The 21550-nt window shown below is 44.5% G+C and overlaps 1 protein-coding gene across 1 annotated transcript in view; it reads left to right on the forward strand.

Moving 5' to 3' along the window:
- The window catches only part of prex1 (phosphatidylinositol-3,4,5-trisphosphate-dependent Rac exchange factor 1), a 132358-nt gene that overhangs the window by 96448 nt on the left and 14360 nt on the right, over positions 1-21550 (forward strand). The window contains exons 20-30 of the mRNA XM_080733365.1: positions 470-618; positions 3047-3194; positions 4004-4051; positions 4357-4532; positions 5279-5440; positions 6600-6810; positions 10850-11117; positions 12226-12447; positions 18518-18606; positions 18958-19040; positions 21374-21464. Of these exons, the coding sequence (XP_080589491.1) occupies positions 470-618; positions 3047-3194; positions 4004-4051; positions 4357-4532; positions 5279-5440; positions 6600-6810; positions 10850-11117; positions 12226-12447; positions 18518-18606; positions 18958-19040; positions 21374-21464 (1647 nt within the window). The remainder of the gene's footprint in view (positions 1-469; positions 619-3046; positions 3195-4003; positions 4052-4356; positions 4533-5278; positions 5441-6599; positions 6811-10849; positions 11118-12225; positions 12448-18517; positions 18607-18957; positions 19041-21373; positions 21465-21550) is intronic.

A 21550-nucleotide genomic window follows, 5' to 3' on the forward strand; every position in this document is an offset into this window, starting at 1 on the left:
TGCTCTTTTCCCCCTCTACACTAAACCCCTTTGCCTAAAATTGCCTGCTAGTAGCTGCTATTTTTGGCTAAAGTTCTCATGAAAAAAATACGTTTCTTATCACACAAAGATTTGGAAGACCCCCTGTAGTAACTCTGAGGACCCCCTGTTGAAGACCCCTGCTCTACATCCTCCCAGTGGGGTATCCTCACTGGCAGGTGATTCAGTAGAATAGGGACGATAAACAAAATGCGTGTGGGCAGGAATTAATTGGCACGACTGCATTGGGGAGAAAAAGGGGCAAAACTCATTGATAAAACGAAGCCAATACACAGCCTTACTTTTTATCCTGTTTTGTATCATGGCCCAAGGGATTTTGAACTTGCGATGTGATGTGAGCTTGCAGCTCGACTGTTTTTGTCTACTGTTCCCCCCAGAATATGGACGCTGTTAGCCTATTCACGCTATATTGTTGTGGTTGTTCACGCAGGTGGGGAGGCGGCGGCCGCTGGCCTCCAACCAGGCCAGATCGTCCAGAAGGTCAACGGAAACAACCTGAACCACAGCAGCTACCAGGAGGCCCTGGAGCACTTTACTGCCCAGCACACACACCAGTTACCTCCACCGTGGGACCCTACGGTACGTACACACACACACACACCAGTTACCTCCACCGTGGGACCCTACGGTACGCACACACACACACCAGTTACCTCCACCGTGGGACCCTACGGTACGCACACACACACACCAGTTACCTCCACCGTGGGACCCTACGGTACGCATGCACACACACACACACACCATTTACCTCCACCGTGGGACCCTACGGTACGCATGCACACACACACACACACCATTTACCTCCACCGTGGGACCCTACGGTACGTACGCACACACACACACCAGTTGCCTCCACCGTGGGACCCTACGGTAAGCACGCACACACACACACCAGTTACCTCCACCGTGGGACCCTACGGTACGTACGCACACACACACCAGTTACCTCCACCGTGGGACCCTACGGTACGCACACACACACACACACACACACACACACACACACACACACACACACACACACAGCACTGTACACAAACGCAAGTAAGCATACTCACACACACCAGCTCCCTCCACCATGGGACCATACAGCAGTGGTCCTCCATGTGTACCCTCTCAGAGTTACAAAATGGTACATTTATATGGTGCCTTTATCCAAGGCGCTTTACAGAGATTGTGCCATTCACACACACATTCATACACCGATGGCAGAGGAAACCATGCAAGCACCAACCTGCTCACCGGGAGCAACTAGGGGTTTAGAGTCTTGCTCAAGGACTCTTCGACACCAACTCTAGGGGAGCCCGGGATCGAACTGGTAACCCTTCGGGAACCCTCAGTGTTCTAATGACGGTTTCTCTACTCCTGAGCCACTGCTGCCCCACAGACCTGTAAATGTCTAACTTTTTCTCGTGCCAAGGACCCCCAAATACCGTAGATATATTATATTTGGCCGCAGAAATGATTATTTGTTTTTTGCTGCAGATTAGACATGGCACATCACAGTCTACGGGAAATGCACAGTTCCTGGCAGAGCATTAGAGAGAACTCACTAATGCTATAGACCAGAGCTGGGGGTCCCCGGACCCCGCTTTGAGAAGCAGTGCTTTAAAGTAAACCCATTCTTCTGCTACAATCCACTACAAGACCTTTACCGTCTAATTACGTCAGGCAGCCAGCCAGTCCTGGCATGACTGAAGTTCATTGGTTATTGTGTGAGCATTGTATGGATAGAGCAGCCATCTGGGACCCGGAAGGTTCTGGTACAGTCCCAAGCTCCTCCTGGCTTCCTGTCCAGTGTTGGGCCCTAATGTATTATTAAGTAATGTATTACTGTAATGTTTGTACTTTCCCCAGTAATGAGTAGTGTAAGACAGCGGTTCTCTGAACTTTTTTATTTATTTGAAGGTCCATTAACTCACCCGTACTCTCAGGTACAGACCTACAGTATAAGTGTCCGTTTGGAATCCCCGCTGAGGTTCCCCGGGCCTGATTTTGAGAACCAATGGTGTCAAAAATATACAATATACTGTACTTACCCATAATTGCCGGACTATAAGCCGCGGCTTTTTTCCCTGCAGCTTATACAACGGTGCGGCTTATATAGAGATTTTTTTACAGCTAACGGCCAGTTAGTTCGTTTTACAATGGTCTTTAAACAAGGATTTATATATAGATTTTTTTTTTATATCTAGATGCACTAGCAGGAAGCAGGAACGACACCTGCGGCTTATAGTCAGGTGCGGCTTATATAATGTAAACATTTGTTTTTTGTTCAAAATTTAGCTGGTGCGGCTTATATTCAGGTGCGGCTTATAGTTCTGCAATCACGGTATATATGGACGCATTTCTGGTCCACGTTACACTGATAAGAACTAGATGCGTGCGCAGGTCGGTACCAAAATTAGCCAATGAAACCAGCGCTCCCCAAAACAACAGGTTTGGGGATTGGTGGGAATTGATTACATGATACAGTCACCTGTGCATTTAGTCTCAACAATGTTTGTAAACAAGAAACGGGTCTATAGTACAATTGCTATCCAATTAACCTTTTTTGTTGAGAATGGCAAAATGTGCAGTTTGCTTGGTTAATTATTGTTAAAATAAAGTGGATTCAGTTGTAAGAGGAGCTGGCTAAACAGTTTATATTGTTCATCCGGCACAAGTATTCTTAATATAACGAGTAGCCTACCTAATTACTTTTGACATCAAGTGATAAGTAAAGGAATGTTGTAATGGAGTCGTATATAGAGAGTAACACTTCCTTAGTGAGCTGTCCAACACTGCTCATGTCTAAGTGCCCTTCAGTAAGACACTCAATGCCTGTGCCATGCATTTGATTTGATGCGGTGTGTGTGTGTGTGTGTGTGTGTGTGTGTGTGTGTGTGTGTGTGTGTGTGTGTGTGTGTGTGTGTGTGTGTGTGTGTGTGTGTGTGTGTGTGTGTGTGTGTGTGTGTGTGTGTGTGTGTGTGTGTGTGTGTGTGTGTGTGTGTGTGTCTCACAGTGTCAGTGGGTGTACCATCTATTTGAGGATGCGGAGGAACTGCAGCAAGGAGGAGGAGGTGCAGATGAGGAGGAGGGGAGCCCCTTTAGGGCCTACTCAGAGGAGAACTACTCCACACATGAAGAGGACAACAGTCCCAACGGAACAGGTGACACACACACACACACACACACACACACGCTCATCTCCTCCACAAACTAATAGAGCCACACCAACATAATGGCCATTATTTGCCTTTTTGAGCAGTGGTCACACCGTCTCCTATACGTGGCCGTGTGTGTGGGTATGCGTGGGTGTCTGTCTGTCTGTCTGTATGTAGCCTGCAATACCTTTTCTGACCACACATGTTAAGGGAGGGGCGCTGTTGTTCAGGCCAAGCACACTCACATTCTCACACACACATACACACACACACGCACGCACGCACACACACACACACGCAGCCTCCACCGCTCAGTTCACACAAGTGTGATTTTTTTCTATATTATGATACGGGAGAGGTCTTTCAGTCCGAGTGTATCGAAGGGTGCGTTCGGAAATGCGCACCGGGTGTGTGCTCAGTGTAGTGAGTGCCTAAACCCAACCCTAACCCTAACCTCAGTAAAACTATGCCTAAAACTAACCCTAACCCTAACCAGACCCGGTGCGCATTCCCGAACGCACCCTTTGATACACTTGGACTGAAAGACCTATAGAAAACACTCTCCCATTATGATACATTGATTTGCAGACCCTGTGTCACTTTTAACATGGCATTCCTGTTTTTTGGGACATGTCATTATAGTCTTTAATCTTATGAAGAGGAGGTAAGTGCTTAAATAAAATTAGGGTGTTTATTATTTTTTTCTATCTAAAGTTATTTGTTTGCTTATAAAGTAAATTGTTCTCAAATAGAACCTTTAATCAAATGGATTCTTCTCCTTCCAAATACTGAACATCGGTCATCGGTGATGCAAGGTCATGAGGATCACTGTATGGACATAAAGAAGAAGTCCTTCCTAAATGGTAAATAAATGGTGCATTTATATAGCGCTTTTATCCAAGGCGCTTTACATAGATTGTGCATTACACTCACCCATTCACACACACATTCATACACCGGTAGTGGAGGAAACCATGCAAGGCACCAACCTACTCACCGGGAGCAATTAGGGTTTCAGAGTCTTGCTCAAGGACCCTTCGGCATTAACTCAGGGGGAGCCCGGATTCGAACTGGGAACCCTTCGGGAACCCTTTGTGCTCTAATAACGGTTTCTCTACCCCTGAGCTATGCCTGGAAATGCGTTACAACATCCATTCCTTTCCCCCAGACCACCGTTTGAGCGTGTTGTCGCTGTGTGATGACCTGCCTGTGGTCAGCCTGGCTGTGGACAACGTTCACCTGGAGCACGGGGTCGTCTACGAGTACGTCAGCACCGCCGGCATCAAGAGCCACGTCCTGGAGAAGATGGTGCAACCCAAAGGCTGCTTCAGCATCGCTGCTAAGGTCCCATTTTGACTTTATGTTTAGTCTTTAGATTTATGCTTTATGCCAGGGTTCTTCAACAGGGGGTCAGATTTACTACAGGGGGGGCCCTCCAAATCTTCCAATCCTTTTCATATTAACAACTTGAACCCTAGTGTCCATATTCTGAGAATTGTAGCCAAAAATAGCAGAACTCCAAGCTCACAACGCCTCGCGCTGCGAGGCGTTGTGAGCTTGTAGATCGGCTATTTTCGGCAAAGAGGTTTGGTGTAGAGGGGAAAAAGAGCAGACTAAGTACAGAGCACACAATTTGACATGAAGCCAAAACACACTGATGATTGTGCTGTCAAACGATGAAACTATATGGGATCTATGAAAAGGTTGTGGGGGTCCCTGCGTCATCTCTCTCTCGACTAAGGGGTCCTTGGCCTGAAAACGTTGAAGACCCCTGCTTTATGCTTTCAAGACAACACAACTCCTAGCGTTCTTGTTGACCACATAAACGGCGGATAACTTGGTTGCCCCTATTTTCCCCTCTAAACCAAATCTTGGATAATTTTAAATGAGTTCAATAAAAATTTCAGACCTAGAATTCTCTTATTTTTTTTGCCTTAAATGCAGTTTCTCCCATAATCGGTCCTTCTCTTTGGGTACGGTGCATTGCGGTGGAATTCAGTTCCCCACTGAAGAATTTCAACTTTGCCATATTGTATCAGCATTGGTAAGCAGTCTATCTGCTGTATTACCAGTTGTTCCTCTCCTCTCAGATCCTGGAGGCATTTGCTAGTGACGACAGCCATTTTGTCCAGAACTGCAGTCAGCTGATCTCGCAGAGCGACCGCGTGGTGTCCATGCCCCAGTACGAGTTCCGACAAATCTGTGACACCAAACTGGAGAGTGTCAGGCGGCGCATCGGCAGCTACAAGCAGGTACTGCTTGGATTGCTGCATGGATTTAAGTTCTCAATCCCCACAACTGATTTCAGTCATTTGGATTCTATAGAAGTCAGCATGTCTTCTATGGAAGCATGTTGTGCAGCAAAAACAGCCTATCTACAAGCTCTCAGTTTGTTGCAGACACATTGAGAGCTTGTAGATCAGCCGTTTTTGGTTATTATTTTAAGCATTTGAAGTGGTCAAACTAGCAATTTGTTCAGAAGCATTTTCCATATAATCGTAATAATCTCGGATATTTCATACTTTTATATAAAAGCAAAGGTTAAAGCCTTGGTCTGTGACTTCTTCAGCAGGAACAATATTACTGAGACCCCGTTTAGACGGCAACGCTCTGTAGAGAAAACGGCGAGGTCCCGGGACATCGCCGTTGCGTTTTGCTTTTAATCCAGCGTTCATATGAAGCCGAAATGATGTAGTGTCCATGTAATTTCGCTAGTGTGGCGGTGACGCATGGAAAGACGATTCTACTTCATTATTTGCGAGGCTTTTCCTCTCCTAATACAGACTGAATGCCGTCTTCAGCACCGGTCTCAGTGGCCTAGTGTTTTCAATCCATTCCATGGGGTTGAAACGTTGCTAATAAACTTACCTGGGAGCCCATGATGGAGCCTCTCCTTCTTTCCTGTACGTATTTTTTGCTCAGCACCCGGAGAATCTTTTGCAAGATATGCGTGCTACTTGGTTCTTTCTGACTTCAATCCATTCACCACGGGTTTCGCATACCGCTCGTGCCACTTTTTCCGCCAGCACGGACAACCTGTTTTTTTTTTTTTTTTTTTTTTTGCGGCGATAAAGTTATTATTATTATTACATTATTATCCATGACGGAGGCGCGCCGTCTCAGGCGCCGATGAGCCGACTCAGCGCCGTTACCGAGTTATGTGCCGTTATGGACAGAATAGTACCAGGGGACTGCTTCTGCGTCCGAATGCGGCTCAAGAGGACTGTAGTGCGTTGGACTGCTGCATGCAAGTCTGTCTATCAATTAATAGTTTCAACAACTAGTTGGGCAGCACCGTTTAACAGATTACTCAATCCCTATTTTAAAGAGTTAACCAGTGTCCCTATGGCTCTGGTTGAACTACATATTATGTCCAGTTAACCATCATTGTATGTCCATCTCTTGTCCCAGTTTGCTGCTGAGCTGAGGAGCAAGGCATGGCCTACCTTCAGGCAGGCTGGCGCATGCCCTCACCCTCTGGGCTTCATGGACTTCGTGCCCACCAACTGCCACATGAACCTGATGCAGGTCTCATACCCAAAGAGCACCACCTCCGCTGGCAGGACCTTCAACATCCGCTTTGGCCGGAAGAATTCCTTCTATGGCCTGGACCCTGATCAAGGTAAACGCGCCTGCTGAACTCGTTGGGCCCCCAAATAGAACCCTCGTTCCGCTGCCCTCCTCTCTTCTCCTGCTGTCCTTGCATGTTTTTAGGGATGTCTTGCAGTGGTGTAAAGCAGTGGTTCTCAACCTGTGGGTCGGGACCCCCAGAGGGGTCCCCAAATTATTTTGGGGGGGTCCCCAGATGATTAACTTAATGTGCAATATTGTTTTCTCTCTCAACAGTAAACAAACCAACATAACGTTTAAGTGTTAAAGAGGGTATCTGCACATTTCTAAAGTGACAATTTAAGAACTTTTTTTTCTAAAATGACAAATTAAACATTGGACAAATTGTCAAATATTAGAGCTAGAAATTGTGAAAATAGCTGATCTACATGCTCACAACGCCTCGCAACGTGAGGCGTTGTTAGCATGTAGATCGGCTATTTTCACAATAGAACCGTGTTATACAAAATGTAATGCCTCAACTCTTAGTGCTTGTCAGGGTGGGTTAAAATATGATTATTTTGGGGGTCGCGGCCTGAAAAGGTTGAGAACCACTGGTTTAAAGTAACTAAGTACTCAAGTACTGTACTTATGCACGATTTTGAGCTGATGTAAAGAAGCCTTTTTATTAACGTTTATCTGCTGTGTGCTGCAGCCTTTAGTCCATTTACTCTGTATACCGTTTGTGCTGGTGACTGAATGTAAATGTTAACTTTGCCTCTATTTCCACCTATTGGTGGCCTGTAGACTATACACACCTGACCAGTCCAGGCGCAGAATGCCAGGCCGGATGTTAAGTCATTTTTATACTGTCTTTACTGTGTAAAGTATTTTATATTATATTGTTACCCTTTTTGTTTCTAGTGTTAGTTTGTATCTGTACTTGTTCTCTGCCCTTACGTATCTTTGTTTCATCCTTAACTGCTGTGCTTTGGGATTTCCCCCGGGACTAAAAAAGGTCTATCTATTTATAGACAAACAGTTTCACTGCACAACGCTATCATATGATGGAGTATCAGATAGTGGTTCCCAACCTTTTCTGGACCAGGGCCCACCTGAAAATATCCAAAGTATTTATTTCACAAATCAATCAATGGAATGTGTTCCGGCTTGGATTAGTGGAACTAACATTGTATACTTTCAGTTTATATTTATCGGTATCACAATGAAAACAACTTTTTCAGTGTTTGAAATAAATAATACCATGAAATTTTTTTTAATAAAGTTGTCAGATATTATTATTCAAATCTTAGTGTTTTGCTAAATATTTGGCTTACTCTGCAAGCCAAAGAGTACATCTTCATGATGTCGCTGATCACACTGACCCCACAATCAATCTTCCAGTTCTAGGCAACACAGAAGGAGGGGGGGCACTTTTTTTCTTATTTCCACACAAGAACTCTTAAGGCAGGCGTCTTCAACATTTTCAGGCCAAGGACCCCTTTGTTGAGAGAGAGATGAAGCAGGGACCCCCATAACCTGTTCATAGATTCCATAAAGTTTAATTGTTTGACAGCACAATCATCAGTGTATTTTGGATTCATGCCGACGCAGCGCGAGGCGTTGTGAGCCTGAAGATCTGCTAATCTGGTTAAGAATCAGTCTTTTTGAGCGGTGGTAAACCGCTCCATAGATTGGCTGGGTGTGTGTCTGTAGCCTTTTTCCTCAGCGTTTTGCCATAGTAAAACGTGTGTGTGTAGCATAGCCTGTACATCCTAGACTCAAATCCTAGTCTGAAGACGTTATGACCACCGCTCACTTCACATTGAGTGTGATTTTTTTCTTTCTATCACACAAAGCTTTGGAGGACCCCCTGTAGTAACTCTGAGGACCCCCTAGGGGTCCCAGACCCCCTGTTGAAGACCTCTGCTCTAAGGTATATAGAGAGGAGAAAGAGAAGAGAAGGAGGGTATATTAGGGGGGAGGATGAGTGGGTCACATGGGTAAGGAACGGGTAAGGACCGCAAGGAAAGTGTAATGACATAGTTCAATGTTGAAAATGAGTGGTATTCCCCTTTAAGTGTTTAAATTTCACAGCACAGAAAAGGGAACGGGTGCTCAGTTTTCTCCTCATTAGCCACGCTGTCTCACAGTTCTCACAGCAACCCAGGCTGTGCCATTCAGTCTCCACTAGCCCGTGGCTAATGCTCTGTGGCGGGGCTGCGTTACGTCACCATTGATAATGTGCGTTATATGGGTGTGTTGAGTGGAACAAAGCTAACGACGGGAGTTTCAATATTTTTATGAAACTGGGGAAAGCTCAGATGAATACATATCAGCGAAGAGGGTAGCATGTCCCACTAATAATTACTTGCTGAAGGATATCTCATGTTCCAGTAAAGAATTACTGTATTGTACACGGCCACACACACACACACACACACACACACACACACACACACACACACACACACACACACACACACACACACACACACACACACACACACACAAACAAACAAACAAACAAACAAACAAACAAACAAACAAACAAACAAACAAACAAACAAACAAACAAACAAACAAACAAACAAACAAACAAACAAACAAACAAACAAACAAACACACACACACACACATTCTTACATTTGTGACCTACTTAGGACATAACATAGACTTCCATTCATTTTTATGCAAGTCCTGTGGCCTTACCCTAACCTCTAACCCTAACCCTAAACCTAACCCTACACAATGTCTATTCCTGCAATCTACTATGCTTGTGGGGACATGTGGTCCTCACATAGTAATAAAAACCAGGTACACACACACACACACACACACACACACACACACACACACACAAATACACATACACATACAGGGTGCTGCGTGTTTCAGCTGGTCAAGCATTTATAAGTGCAAATTACACCAGAAGTCAAGGTCAGATATCTGCTTCCCACAGCAGAGCTGCCTGTCGTCACACTAATTAATGCAGTTCCATGCAGCGGACAACAAATGTATGTGGTCAGCTAATAGCATCATATCATCCAGTAGGGCTAATAGTCTCACATTGCCAGACGATGAGGTCCCTGCCCTATCGATGGTACCCATTTAAATGGTGACGTCTACATTCCATGCAGGAGCTGAAACAGTGGAGAAAACCTCAGCTTTGAAAACCAATCCTGATATTGTCCCAAATATGAAGGACCTACCTAAGGGTTTTGCTTTGGTTCTGCAATGCAGTTCTTTTTGTAATCTCCACGTTGCTTTTCACCCAGCTTGCTTTCATTTTCACACAGTCGCTAGTTTAGCAAAGCAGAATCCGCAATTCCGCATCTTTGCATTCATTTGTTTTCTAAAAGAGCGACCTTGGGGCCTGTTTCATTTTTCAGCTTTGTTCCCCATGGTAAACCGCCATGGTCATTTTACACGGTTTTCTTGTTACTTTTGCTTAGCGACACGGTCGGTCATCCAGGGGAATGGATGCTAGCCCGAACTAGAACCCCACTGATGACGATCCCGATTTTGGAGAGTCCTAGCCGATTACCGATGTTTTGACCGATGTTTTGTAACCGGTGCAAAATCTTGAAAGCCACTTGAAAGACTTGGATTTAACTAGTAAGATGCCTCAGGGCGACATCTGGCCAGTGATATATCGGACCAGTTACCCATATATGGAGACCCCTGCATGATAGTCAACAATGTGATGTCAGAACATGCCCATATATGGGCATTACCAGATATGGGCATTCCCAGATATGCGCTTAATATTGATGACATCGGGACAGGGATCTCCACATATGGGCATAAAAGGGACATCAAGCCAGAGCGTGATGTCAGAGCACAAACCCATTCTGTTAAGAGTGGTTCCCCTGACATCACAGTGACATCAGAGCATGATATCAGAGCGACAAACCCATAGAACCACAGACAAACCCATAGAACCACAGACAAGGCTGACGTACAGACAGAGACACGCGGACAAGATGTACCCGTTTTCATAGTAAACTTGCGACAGTAGGTCGTAATTAAAGTTGCTATTTGAAAACAATTAACTTATAAGCAAACAAACTAAGCTTCTCCATCTACCCCTCCCTCTTGTCCTTCCGCAGCCAACCTGAACCCCATGTCCCACACCCAGCACTGTGTGACCAGCATGGGAGCGCCTTCCTGGAACTGCACTGGCCTGGAGGGGGAGGAGCTGAACGGAGAGGAAGGGGAGGGGCTTATAGAGGACGGGCGAGGAGGCCACGGGGAAGGAGGCCTGAGTCACCTGCTCAAACAGGAGGACATGGAGAGCCAAGACGCCTACATCCATCTGTACAGTCGCCTGGACGTGGCTGTGAGGGAGATGAGGCAGTATGTCGCGCAGATCGACGTGTAAGTGTCTACAACAGAGATCTTTAGCATATCAGTGACCATGGGTGTCTCACCAAATTCTGGGCCCTGGGTAGTGGGTACAAGGATTCACTGCGGGCTTAACCCATTTAGACTGGGTCAAAGATTTGCACACATATTCACGACTTTTCAAAAATAGCAGATATACTGTGAGCTTATATATCTGCTATTTTTCAATAGCTAAAGTATAAAATAATTAAGGCCCCCCTTGTGACGCCCCTGTCAATGACCGTCCCTTGATACTACAATTTGTATTTCTATCTCTGGGCCCTAAACTAAATGATAAAATCCTCAGTGTTATTTTAACTCTGAGAGTATACAAATGGAACTAAATAGACCTGTACGTCGATTTGGTTCCATTTGTACAATCTCAGAGTTACAGACCCATAATTGTACATTTGGCCCCTGAGGGTCCCCAGACCCCACGTTGAGAACCAGTGGTCTACAACTATATTGACCCTGAATGTTTTAATTGCATTCGCCATGTTGTAATAACAATTTCACCAGCATATCTCTGATTTCTTCCTCTTGGGTGGACTGTGCCACTCCGTTAAATACTACTGCTGGGCATACAGTATGTGAATGAGCTAGCTTTGCAGTTCTCACCATTATTTGACGACCTTGAAATATAAAATGGATAAATAATACAGAATTGTTGGCTGCAGATTAGTTTCTCTAGACAATAAATCAACCCTTTCTTTTATTAATATTAAAGATGAGGCTTATGATTGGTGTGTTCTTCTGGGAATGAAAATAGTAATCATGAAGCCTGAACGGCATTGAGAACGGGATACAACACATTGGTTATAGGGATTTCATTTAGTTCAGCTAGGGGTCTTCAATATTTTCAGGCCAAGGACCCCTTTGTTGAGAGACAGATGTTTGTAGATGGCTATTTTTGGCTACAGTTCTCAGAATATGGACGCTAGGGTTCAAGTTCTTAATATAAAAAGGATTGGAAGATTTGGAGGACCCCCTGTACTAACTCTGAGGACCCCCTAGGGGTCCCGGGACCCCCTGTTGAAGACCCCTGATTTAGTTCAACCTGACCGACTGACTGAACACATCTTTCTGCATCCATTTGTTCTAGGCTCCTATCGTCGATCACGGAGCCCACGCAGCCCCAGGGGGAGGAGGGCGGGGAGCCCCCGGCCTACGAGGCCAGCCAGCCCCCCTCCGTGGCGCCCTGCGAGGAGTGCTGTGACCAGGACAAGGTGGAGCACGGGGGCATCAAGAGGGTGTGCTTCAAGGTGAACGAGGACGACCAGGAGGACTCGGGCCACGACACCATGAGCTACAGGGACTCGTACAGGTGACTGTCTGCCACCTTCACCCCGGGGTCCCAAAAGTTTCCACGGTTTCTTGAAAGTAGCCGATCTACTTGGGGTGCCCACTGGTCTAGCGGTCTAGGCCAGGGGTCTTCAATGTGTTCAGGCCAAGGACCCCTTAGTTGAGAGAGAGATGAAGCAGGGACCCCCACAACCTGTTCATAGATTCCATAAAGTTTCATTGTTTGACAGCACAATCATCAGTGTATTTTGGATTCATGCCGATTTGTGTTTTCAGATATTTAACCACTTGAACTGTCAATACTTCTCCCCTCTTTGCAAAAAATAGCCGATCTTCAAGCTCACTCCGAGGCGTTGTGAGCTTGAAGATCTGCTATTTTTGGCTAAAGTTCTCAGAATCTGGTTAAGAATCTGGATAAAAAAGAGAATTTCTTTTTTTCTTTTATCACACAAAGATTTGGTGCATACCACATAGGCTCTGATGCCTGACTGCATGTCGCAGGTTTGAATCCTGATCCCAACGACCTTTGCGGCGTGCCGCCATCTCTCTCCCCATTTCCTGTCAGTCTACTGTCCTATCAATAAAGGCATAAAAAAGACAAAACAAAAACGAAAAAAAAAAAAAAAAGATCTACAAGCTCACAGATCGGCAAGCTTAACTCTCCTTAGCCTCCCATTGCCAGCGATTTGCAGATCCACAGATTTTTATTTTCCAATGGGGATGTAAACAAAGGGGGTGGCGTTGAAATGTCCAAGTGCACGCGTGGCCATAATCATATGGTCAGAAAGAGTAAGGTTCCAAATCAATTTGTGGAGGGGTTTTATTTAATATTTTAGGGTTCTTTGCCATAAAAAAAACATTTGGGAACTGCTACTATGGAGGAACTCCCTTCATACAGTATACAAGTATAAAGTTCTCTGCCTTCAGACGCTGCGTTGTTTTTACAGTACAGTAGCGTGTAAATCATAGTCACCCTCATGCGCTGAGACTTAAGTGAGACACCAAAGGCTTTCATTCCGGCTTCCATGTGGGCATTTAAAAGCGAAGGGCTGAGGGCTGGAGAGACCTCACCAAATAATGTTTGGGTCCGACTCATTCACTTTCCCGTCGGACACACACTGTCATCTGCCTTTCATTAAGCTCCACCCTCCACCACCACCCAGGGGCGTCACACCAAATTCTGGGCCCTGGGTACAAGGATTCTCTGCGGGCCCCCCATGAATGTGCTTCATAGGGGGAGGGGGTTTAATCCATTTAGACTGGGAACGCATTACTACGCGTTATTTTGTGGTGTAACTATTGAAAAATAGCAGATATACAAGCTCACAGCTAACTATTGAAAAATAGCAGATATACAAGCTCACAGCGCAGCACTCAGTGCCGCGCTGCAAGCTTGTAGATCTACTATTTTTGAAAAATCGTGAAAATTAGTTGAAAAGTCTTCAAATCCTTCCAAGGTTTTTTTTTTTAAATCTATGTTTCTACGTCAGTGGTGCTCAAACTTCTTCATGTGAAGGACCCCTGAAATGGTATGTATTTGGCCACGGACCCCCATTTCAAAATATCTAGTTCCAGGCACCCCCCAGAAGCAAAATTGGAGTTACAAATGTTCGCTTAAAAAAATACATAATCATATTCAAAGATTTGCATCCATTTTCACGTCTTTTCAAAAATAGCTAAAGTATAAAATAATTTAAGGCCCCTCCACCTTGGGCCCTAGTAACCCAGTCCCAACCCCCCCCCCCCCCCCCCCCCCCCCTTGTGACGACCCTGACCACCACCCAGCGAGACGGAGGTAGCGCTGGTTGGCGTGGAGCTCTGCTGTGTAATCCAGCTCAACGACTGGGCTGGGCCTCTCCGCAACGCTCTGTCATTATCTTTCTACGCACTGCAACTAACCCATCAAAATGGACACACATACTGTAAGCACATGTGCAATAATATAGTATGCAAATATAGCCTGTTGTTTGTCTGTCGGCACTCGCGAAAAGATACTTGGATATTCCAAGTGAAAGTAGCAAATGCCACGATGTAGAAATGAGTACATGAGTACTGAAAGTAGCAAAAGTAAATGTGCTCGTTATGCTGAAGCTTTTTATCAAAATGTGTCAGAATCTTTTGAAAATGGAAGATCTAGAAGCTCACACCTCTGCTGTGCATTGTGAACTTCGAATAGTCAAAGTATTAAATTGTACTTAATTGGTTAATTATGTTTAGTAATATTAAAAAATAAGTACACTAATTGATGAAGTACAGTAGAAGTATAAATTATTAAAAAGCAGAAATGCTAAGTAAAGTACAAGTACCTCTAAAGTGCACGTAAGTAGAGTATTGGATTCAGTTTCCTTCCACCACAGTCTGGTACATGCACTCACACACAAACAGCCACGTTATCCCTGGTGAAAGCACTCCCTGCACTAATTTAACAACGTCAGACTGGGAACATTACGGAGGAATGCAAAGGTGTGGTCCAACCTTCAGAAGCTTTGAAATTTCCTGCTGTGTCCTGGGGGACGTCTATGAAGAAGAGGATCAAATGAGAGTTTAAAAATCAAATCAGTGTGTGTGTGTGTGTGTGTGTGTGTGTGTGTGTGTGTGTGTGTGTGTGTGTGTGTGTGTGTGTGTGTGTGTGTGTGTGTGTGTGTGTGTGTGTGTGTGTGTGTGTGTGTGTGTGTGTGTGTGTGTGTGTGTGTGTGTGTGTGTGTGTGTGTGTGTGTGTGTGCGCACGCCAGCGCGGGTGGGCTTATTATTATACTTCTGAGGGTCAAACGTCCCCATACGTAATGAAGTAATAAGTAGGATGTGAGAACCATCTTCATGGTTATAAATGATTGGAGGAGTTACAATTGGGAAAAGATGTGGGTTGGGATAAGGGTTATGATTCGGCATTTAGAGGTTAGGTTAAGGGGTTGGGGTTAGAGATGCCTTATTTATGCTTGGCTACAGTGTCGTACGCCGTAAAATAGATGATCTACAAGCTCACAATCTCCGCAGGAACCATGTTGAGGTCCTGTTGCGTGAGCGTGCCTGTGAGAGGCAGAAAAATAACGTCTAATAAAGGAAGGATATTAGGAAGAAGGAAAGAGGCAGAGAGAGGGAAGTACGCATGGTTTGTGTTTGTGTTCAGTCAAGTGTTGCTGTCTAGCAGTGGCGTCAGTTCAGAAAAATCTAAGGTATGGCAACATGACAGGTGTCTTGCAGGCGCGAGACACCTGTCATGTTGCCATACCTTTCTACGGTTTCTTGGGCTAGATATGGCAGCCTGGAACTTAGTAAACGTGCCACAATTAACAATAATGCATTACACCTGGGCAGCTGACCTGCGGAACCTGGGAATATACCATTTTGTCTAGATGGGGAGAATTTTGCATTTGTACTGTAGTTATTTTACTGTAATTTAACAACACAATAACCAGCACAGTAGACAAAGAGACATTCCTGGATTTATATTTAAAAGTAACTTTTATTTCCCCCCTGGACCCTGGGTATGGCAGCTGCATACCCCTGCCATACCCAATTGACGCCCCTGTTGTCTAGTGATTGCATAATGTGTCTGACTCTAGACGTGCACAGGAGTGTTGAGGTGTATTAAGAGGATGAACTCTTTATTGACAATGAATTCAAATGGATCAAAGCACACAAAAAAAAGCCAGAAGGCTTGTTTCCACCGTGGTCCTTTGGGGGAGGGGATGCAGGGAAAAAACAAGACGAAGACAAAACAATAAAAGACCATTTAAATTCATACCAACCGGTATAAACAAGCCTATCGTCGTTGTCGGGTGGAAACCTTGTATGTCCAAGACCGTTCGCTTTGTATTTATCATTTTAAAAATGAACTAAAGGCGTTGTGTGCTTGTAGATCTGCTGTTTTCACTACTTTGGTGCAACAGCCTTGTATGATGAAGTTGGGCTTTACTTGGTGAAAAAACGTACACATTTGAAACTTGGAGATACAAGGTTTCTGCCCGACAGTGACGCTATAATACTTCTCCCATCTGAAACCAGCTCAGATCCCACCTAATGCACTTGTACTGCAAGTCATCGCCCCTCTCTCCCCCCTGCCTTTTCTGTCTCTCTGTCTCTTTATGTGAAAAGAATCAATAAGTCTGTCTGTCTGTCTCAGCCCCAGCGTCATAACGGCTGGGGAACACAAAGATGTGCTTGTCTTGCAGACATAAATCATAATCCTCCCACTCCCACAAGGTGTGACAAGAAGAGGTACAACGTTTTTTTTGAATGCCTGTTATTATTCAACCACACCCTAGCATCCCCTATTCTGCGGGGTGAGCATTAGGTGAAAATACAAGATCTACAACAGTTGTTTTCAACCAGTGGTCTGGGGACCACCAGTGGCCCTTGAAGGGATTCCAGGTGGTCCCCAGCTAAATGATAACCAAATGTAAACTTATAGATCTTTAACTCTTGAAAGTGTAAAATTATTGTAAAACGTCTGCATTACTGAATTTACAAGAAGTCTACACAGTTAGAGAATGTAGAAGAATTTTTATTTTATCAACATTTGCCTGTTATATCTCCTATGGTATATCCATACAGCATGGAAAATTGTATCCAACAATAACAGGTCTCAGAGTCTAAATCTCATCAAATGGTGGTCCGTGGCTCAAATGCTGAATAAATAATGAACCTTGATTATGAAAAGGGTTGAAAACCACTGATCTACGAGATCACAATGTATCGCAACGCCATTAGGGTCGATTCATACTCCACTTTAACACCCTAATTTATTTCGGTTGGGCTCTGTCTAAACTATGATATGGCGTCATTCAGAGGATCGGGGGTGGCGGGTAACGTCATTAATTCGGCTCCAAATGACGCCATATCATAGTTTACACGAACCGAAATAAATGAATCGACCTTTAGTGTAGAGCGAGAATAGGAGGGGGGTGGGGGCCCGAGGGACTCTGGTCAACCAACTATACGGGGTTAATGTGTTTGAGACACATTTTTAGGAAATATGTCTGTATGTTTACGTTTATTGGAATGTGACGCAGCTGCATGTTAACAATATTTCACTGAGGGACTTTTACTTCACTTTGGTGTCGCGTAAATCACAAGTCTGAAGAGTTATTTGACTGCATAATTACAAGATCCAAATTCTCTCTGTGGTTGGATGGGAACTCATGGCCTGTTATTGAACCTTATCAAGGTTCAAGGTTTTTGTGTTTTTTTTTTAATTTGGCACATGCACTAGTTTACAATCCAGTGGTGGCAACATTGCAGCCAGTGACATTCTTTGTGCTTAGCCTTAGAGCCTCCTCTGCAGTGTGGATAACACATAAGATACAATAAGGAGATCAAACATAATCAACATAATGAATAGAATAATAACTTGTAAGACGCCTCAGGGCGGCATGAGACCTCGCCCTAAAGTGTGAGGTCGCACCAATTCTTTGCCATCTTGCCAGTGATGTATATCGGACCAGTTACCCATATGGCGACCCCTGGTACCCATATATGGAGAGCCATGCACTGTATATGGAGATATGTGAGAGTCCAAACATGCTTACTCAGTTATTCGTTATGAGAAAGTTATGTCTATGACATCTGACATCATACCCTTTTATGCCCATACATGGAGATCCCTGTCTGTAGAACCAGCCACACAGATATGGTCTGTCTTGGCCATCTGTCTCGGCCATATATGGATTCTGTTATGTGGAATGTGGCCTCCATACACTAAGTATATGGGCATTCCCATATGAAGTCCTGTTAGATTTGGGCTTAATATTGATGACATCAGGGAACTCCATATATGGGCATAAAAGGGATTCTGTTAGTCTGCCATCACAGTGAAGCCAGAGCTTAATGTCAAGGGTATAGAGTTTGCTTTTGTCATGGGAAATGAGTGCAGACAATGCACTGAAATGGAGTAAACATTAATGCATAACTTTCTGTACAGTTGTATATATTGCAATAATGATGTTTAATTGTCACCAAATTCCAAGGCACACCTGGGCGTGTCTCATGGCACACCAGTGTGCCTTGTGTAAATGTCCTTCATGGCTTACGTGTCTGTCTGTCTGTCTGTCTGTCTGTCTGTCTGTCTGTCTGTCTGTCTGTCTGTCTTGCAGTGAATGCAACAGCAACAGAGATTCAGTCTTGTCCTACACCAGTGTGCGAAGCAACAGCTCTTATCTGGGGAGTGATGAGATGGGCTCAGGTAAGGAATCTTTTTAGGGACATTTACATTACGTTACTGTACATTTATATTTGTATTTAAGTGACCCAGTCAATGGAGCATAAATTAAGCTTTAAGCTGTTTTATACCTCGTCTTTTAAGATGTTGCACTTTTTATGCCTCGGCTGATGGACAGCCATGCTAGAGGCATTACATTTTCGGGTTTTGTTTGTACGTCCACATGTACAATATGTAAGCCCTAGCCTGTAAACCAGACGAATCTGCTTGTGATTGTATTTTGCGTGCCCCCGAAGTTGTGGGGCACCAATCAGGGCCCAGTAGTATGTATTATTAAGTTTCATCACGTATTCATTGACTCTTGTCTCCTCCTAGGGGACGAGTTGCCTTGCGACATGAGGATCTCCTCAGATAAACAGGATAAACTGCATGGATGTCTGGAGCACCTTTTCAATCAGGTAAAAACTCACCACCAGCAACCTGGTTTTGTTCAAGATATATTATACTGCAGGGGTCTTCAACGTTGTCAGGCCGAGGACCCCTTAGTTGAAAGAGAGATGAAGCAGGGACCCCCACAACCTTTTCATAGATTATAATTTCATCGTTTGACCACAATCATCAGGGTATTTTGGATTCATGACAATTTGTATTTTCATATATTTAACCACTTGAACCGTCAATACATAATAAATTTGACGTTTGTGTGCTTGTAGATCGGCTGTTTTCACTAGTTTAAATCATTTTTAAAATGATAAATGCAAAACGAACGGTTTTGGACATACAAGGTTATCACACTACAACGACGATATGTATGTCAGAAAACCGTCAATACATAATAAATTTGACCTTTCAATCTGCTCTTTTTCCCCTCCACGCCAAAACTCATTGATGAAAATAGCTGATCTACAAGCTCACAACACCTTGCGCTGCGAGGCGTTGTGAGCTTTTAGATCTGCTATTTTTGGCTAAAGTTCTCAGTATATGGACAAGTGGTTAATATATAAGAAAGGAGAAAAACGTTTCTATCACACAAAGATTTGGAGGCCGCCCTGTAGTAACTCTGAGGACCCCCTAGGGGTCCCGGACCTCCTGTTGAAGACCCCTGTTATACTGTATGAGGACTGAATTGTGAAATTCTTTGGTTTTGGTTCCTTGGTAGAAAATACTCTCGTGGGGTGTGTTGTCACGTGTAAAAACACAAACACACACTAAATCGGCCCCCCAAACTGTAAGGCACAGATGAGGGAGTTACCATGGTGATGCGTTATCTGGTGCTGTCATCTCTCTTCTGGTTAGCATCCTGGTTCTCTCTCTCGACCTCACTCCTCTCTTCTCACATAGCCACGATAAGAGATCTCTGCCTACCGATCTGTCTTGTGACAGGAATATATGGGCTAGAACGGCGACAAGAATGGCTGCAGACAAACCTACTGTACACTAACTGTACTGCTTTGAAAACTAATCCTCCTGATAACCGTCCCAGTATGGGACTGCAGTGCAAGGCAGTCATTTCTCACAATTCCAAAATGTTTTAGCCCATTCATTGAATTTGGATGTCGTTTTAGCATTCTTTTGTATAAATATATGCCACCGTGCCTTGTTTATTTATGCAAACTGTTAATAAAATAATCAGTCAATCAAAAACAAGACATATTGGTGGGCATGGATCTGACTGTCTGGTTACTCAAGGCTATCCCTCATCTTGCCCGATACCGGATGTGTGCCATGTGGTGCACCCGAGAAAAAAAAAAGCAGAACTACAAGAGCATAGTGCGTTACTCTGCAGTGCGTTGTGTGCTTGTAGATCAGCTATGTTCGATGCAGCACATACAGTAAATCACCTGTGTATCTCTCTGGTTTTCTGACATACATATCACCGTTGTTGAGTGAAAACCTTGTATGTCCAAAACAGTTCGTTTTGCATTTATCATTTTAAAAATGATTTAAACTAGTGAAAACAGCCGATCTACAAGCACACAACGCCTCGTGTGCTTGTAGATCTGCTGTTTTCACTACTTTTGTGCGACGGCCTTGTATGATGAATCAGGGCTGTACTTTGCGAAAGAACGTACAAATTTGAAACTTGGAGATACGAGGTTTCCACCTGACAGCGACGATATGCATACATGTAAGTGACATGCAGTACGTTTTCTCAGTTCATGACACCCATCCACATGCATCTACTCTAGCCAGCACTCCATGCCCCTTTGGCCCAAAATGCCTCCTCTGTGTTTGACTCGTGTAGCTTCCCTGGGTGCTAATTGCCTCTGCACCATGTTGTTTGTTCTGACAGACTGTAGCCTGAAGCCTTTTGGGATTCAGCTAGTGGGGGAGGGAGTCAGAATGCGGGTGCATGTCTGTGTGCCTTTGACAGGAAACTAAGGAAGGCAGTAGTGTTTAACCACATGAACCATAATATCCCTCTTCTGAAGCAAAAATAGTACATGAGCTATTATTGGGTGAAAATATTTGGTGTAGAGGGAAAAAGGACGGGGCCTTGTATGGGTATTCAGGTCAATTACATACAAGTATATAGAGTTTAAGAGGTTAACCACTTTCAACCTGGTGTTCCCTTTTGGGTATGTCATCTGCAATGTTTTTAAATGGCAGACCTACAAGTGTCGGCATGTAACGCTTTGTGAGCTTGTACATTGTCTATTTTCACCACGTGTCGCCAAGTATAAATCAGACTTGCGTGGTTTACTCTGTGTGTGTGTGTGTGTGTGTGTGTGTGTGTGTGTGTGTGTGTGTGTGTGTGTGTGTGTGCGTGTGCGCGTGTGCTTGCATCCAGGTGGATTCCATCAACTGTTTACTCAAAGGTCCTGTCATGACAAAGGCCTGTGAGGAAACCAAACACTTTGATCCTGAACACAGTCAGCCAGGTAAGCATGCATTGCACACACTCACGCACGCACACACGCACGCATGTATGTGCACACACTAACGCGCACACCCACACACTCACACT

Source organism: Nannobrachium achirus (assembly GCF_963921795.1).
Source record: "Nannobrachium achirus genome assembly, chromosome: 9".
NCBI lineage: Eukaryota > Metazoa > Chordata > Actinopteri > Myctophiformes > Myctophidae > Nannobrachium > Nannobrachium achirus.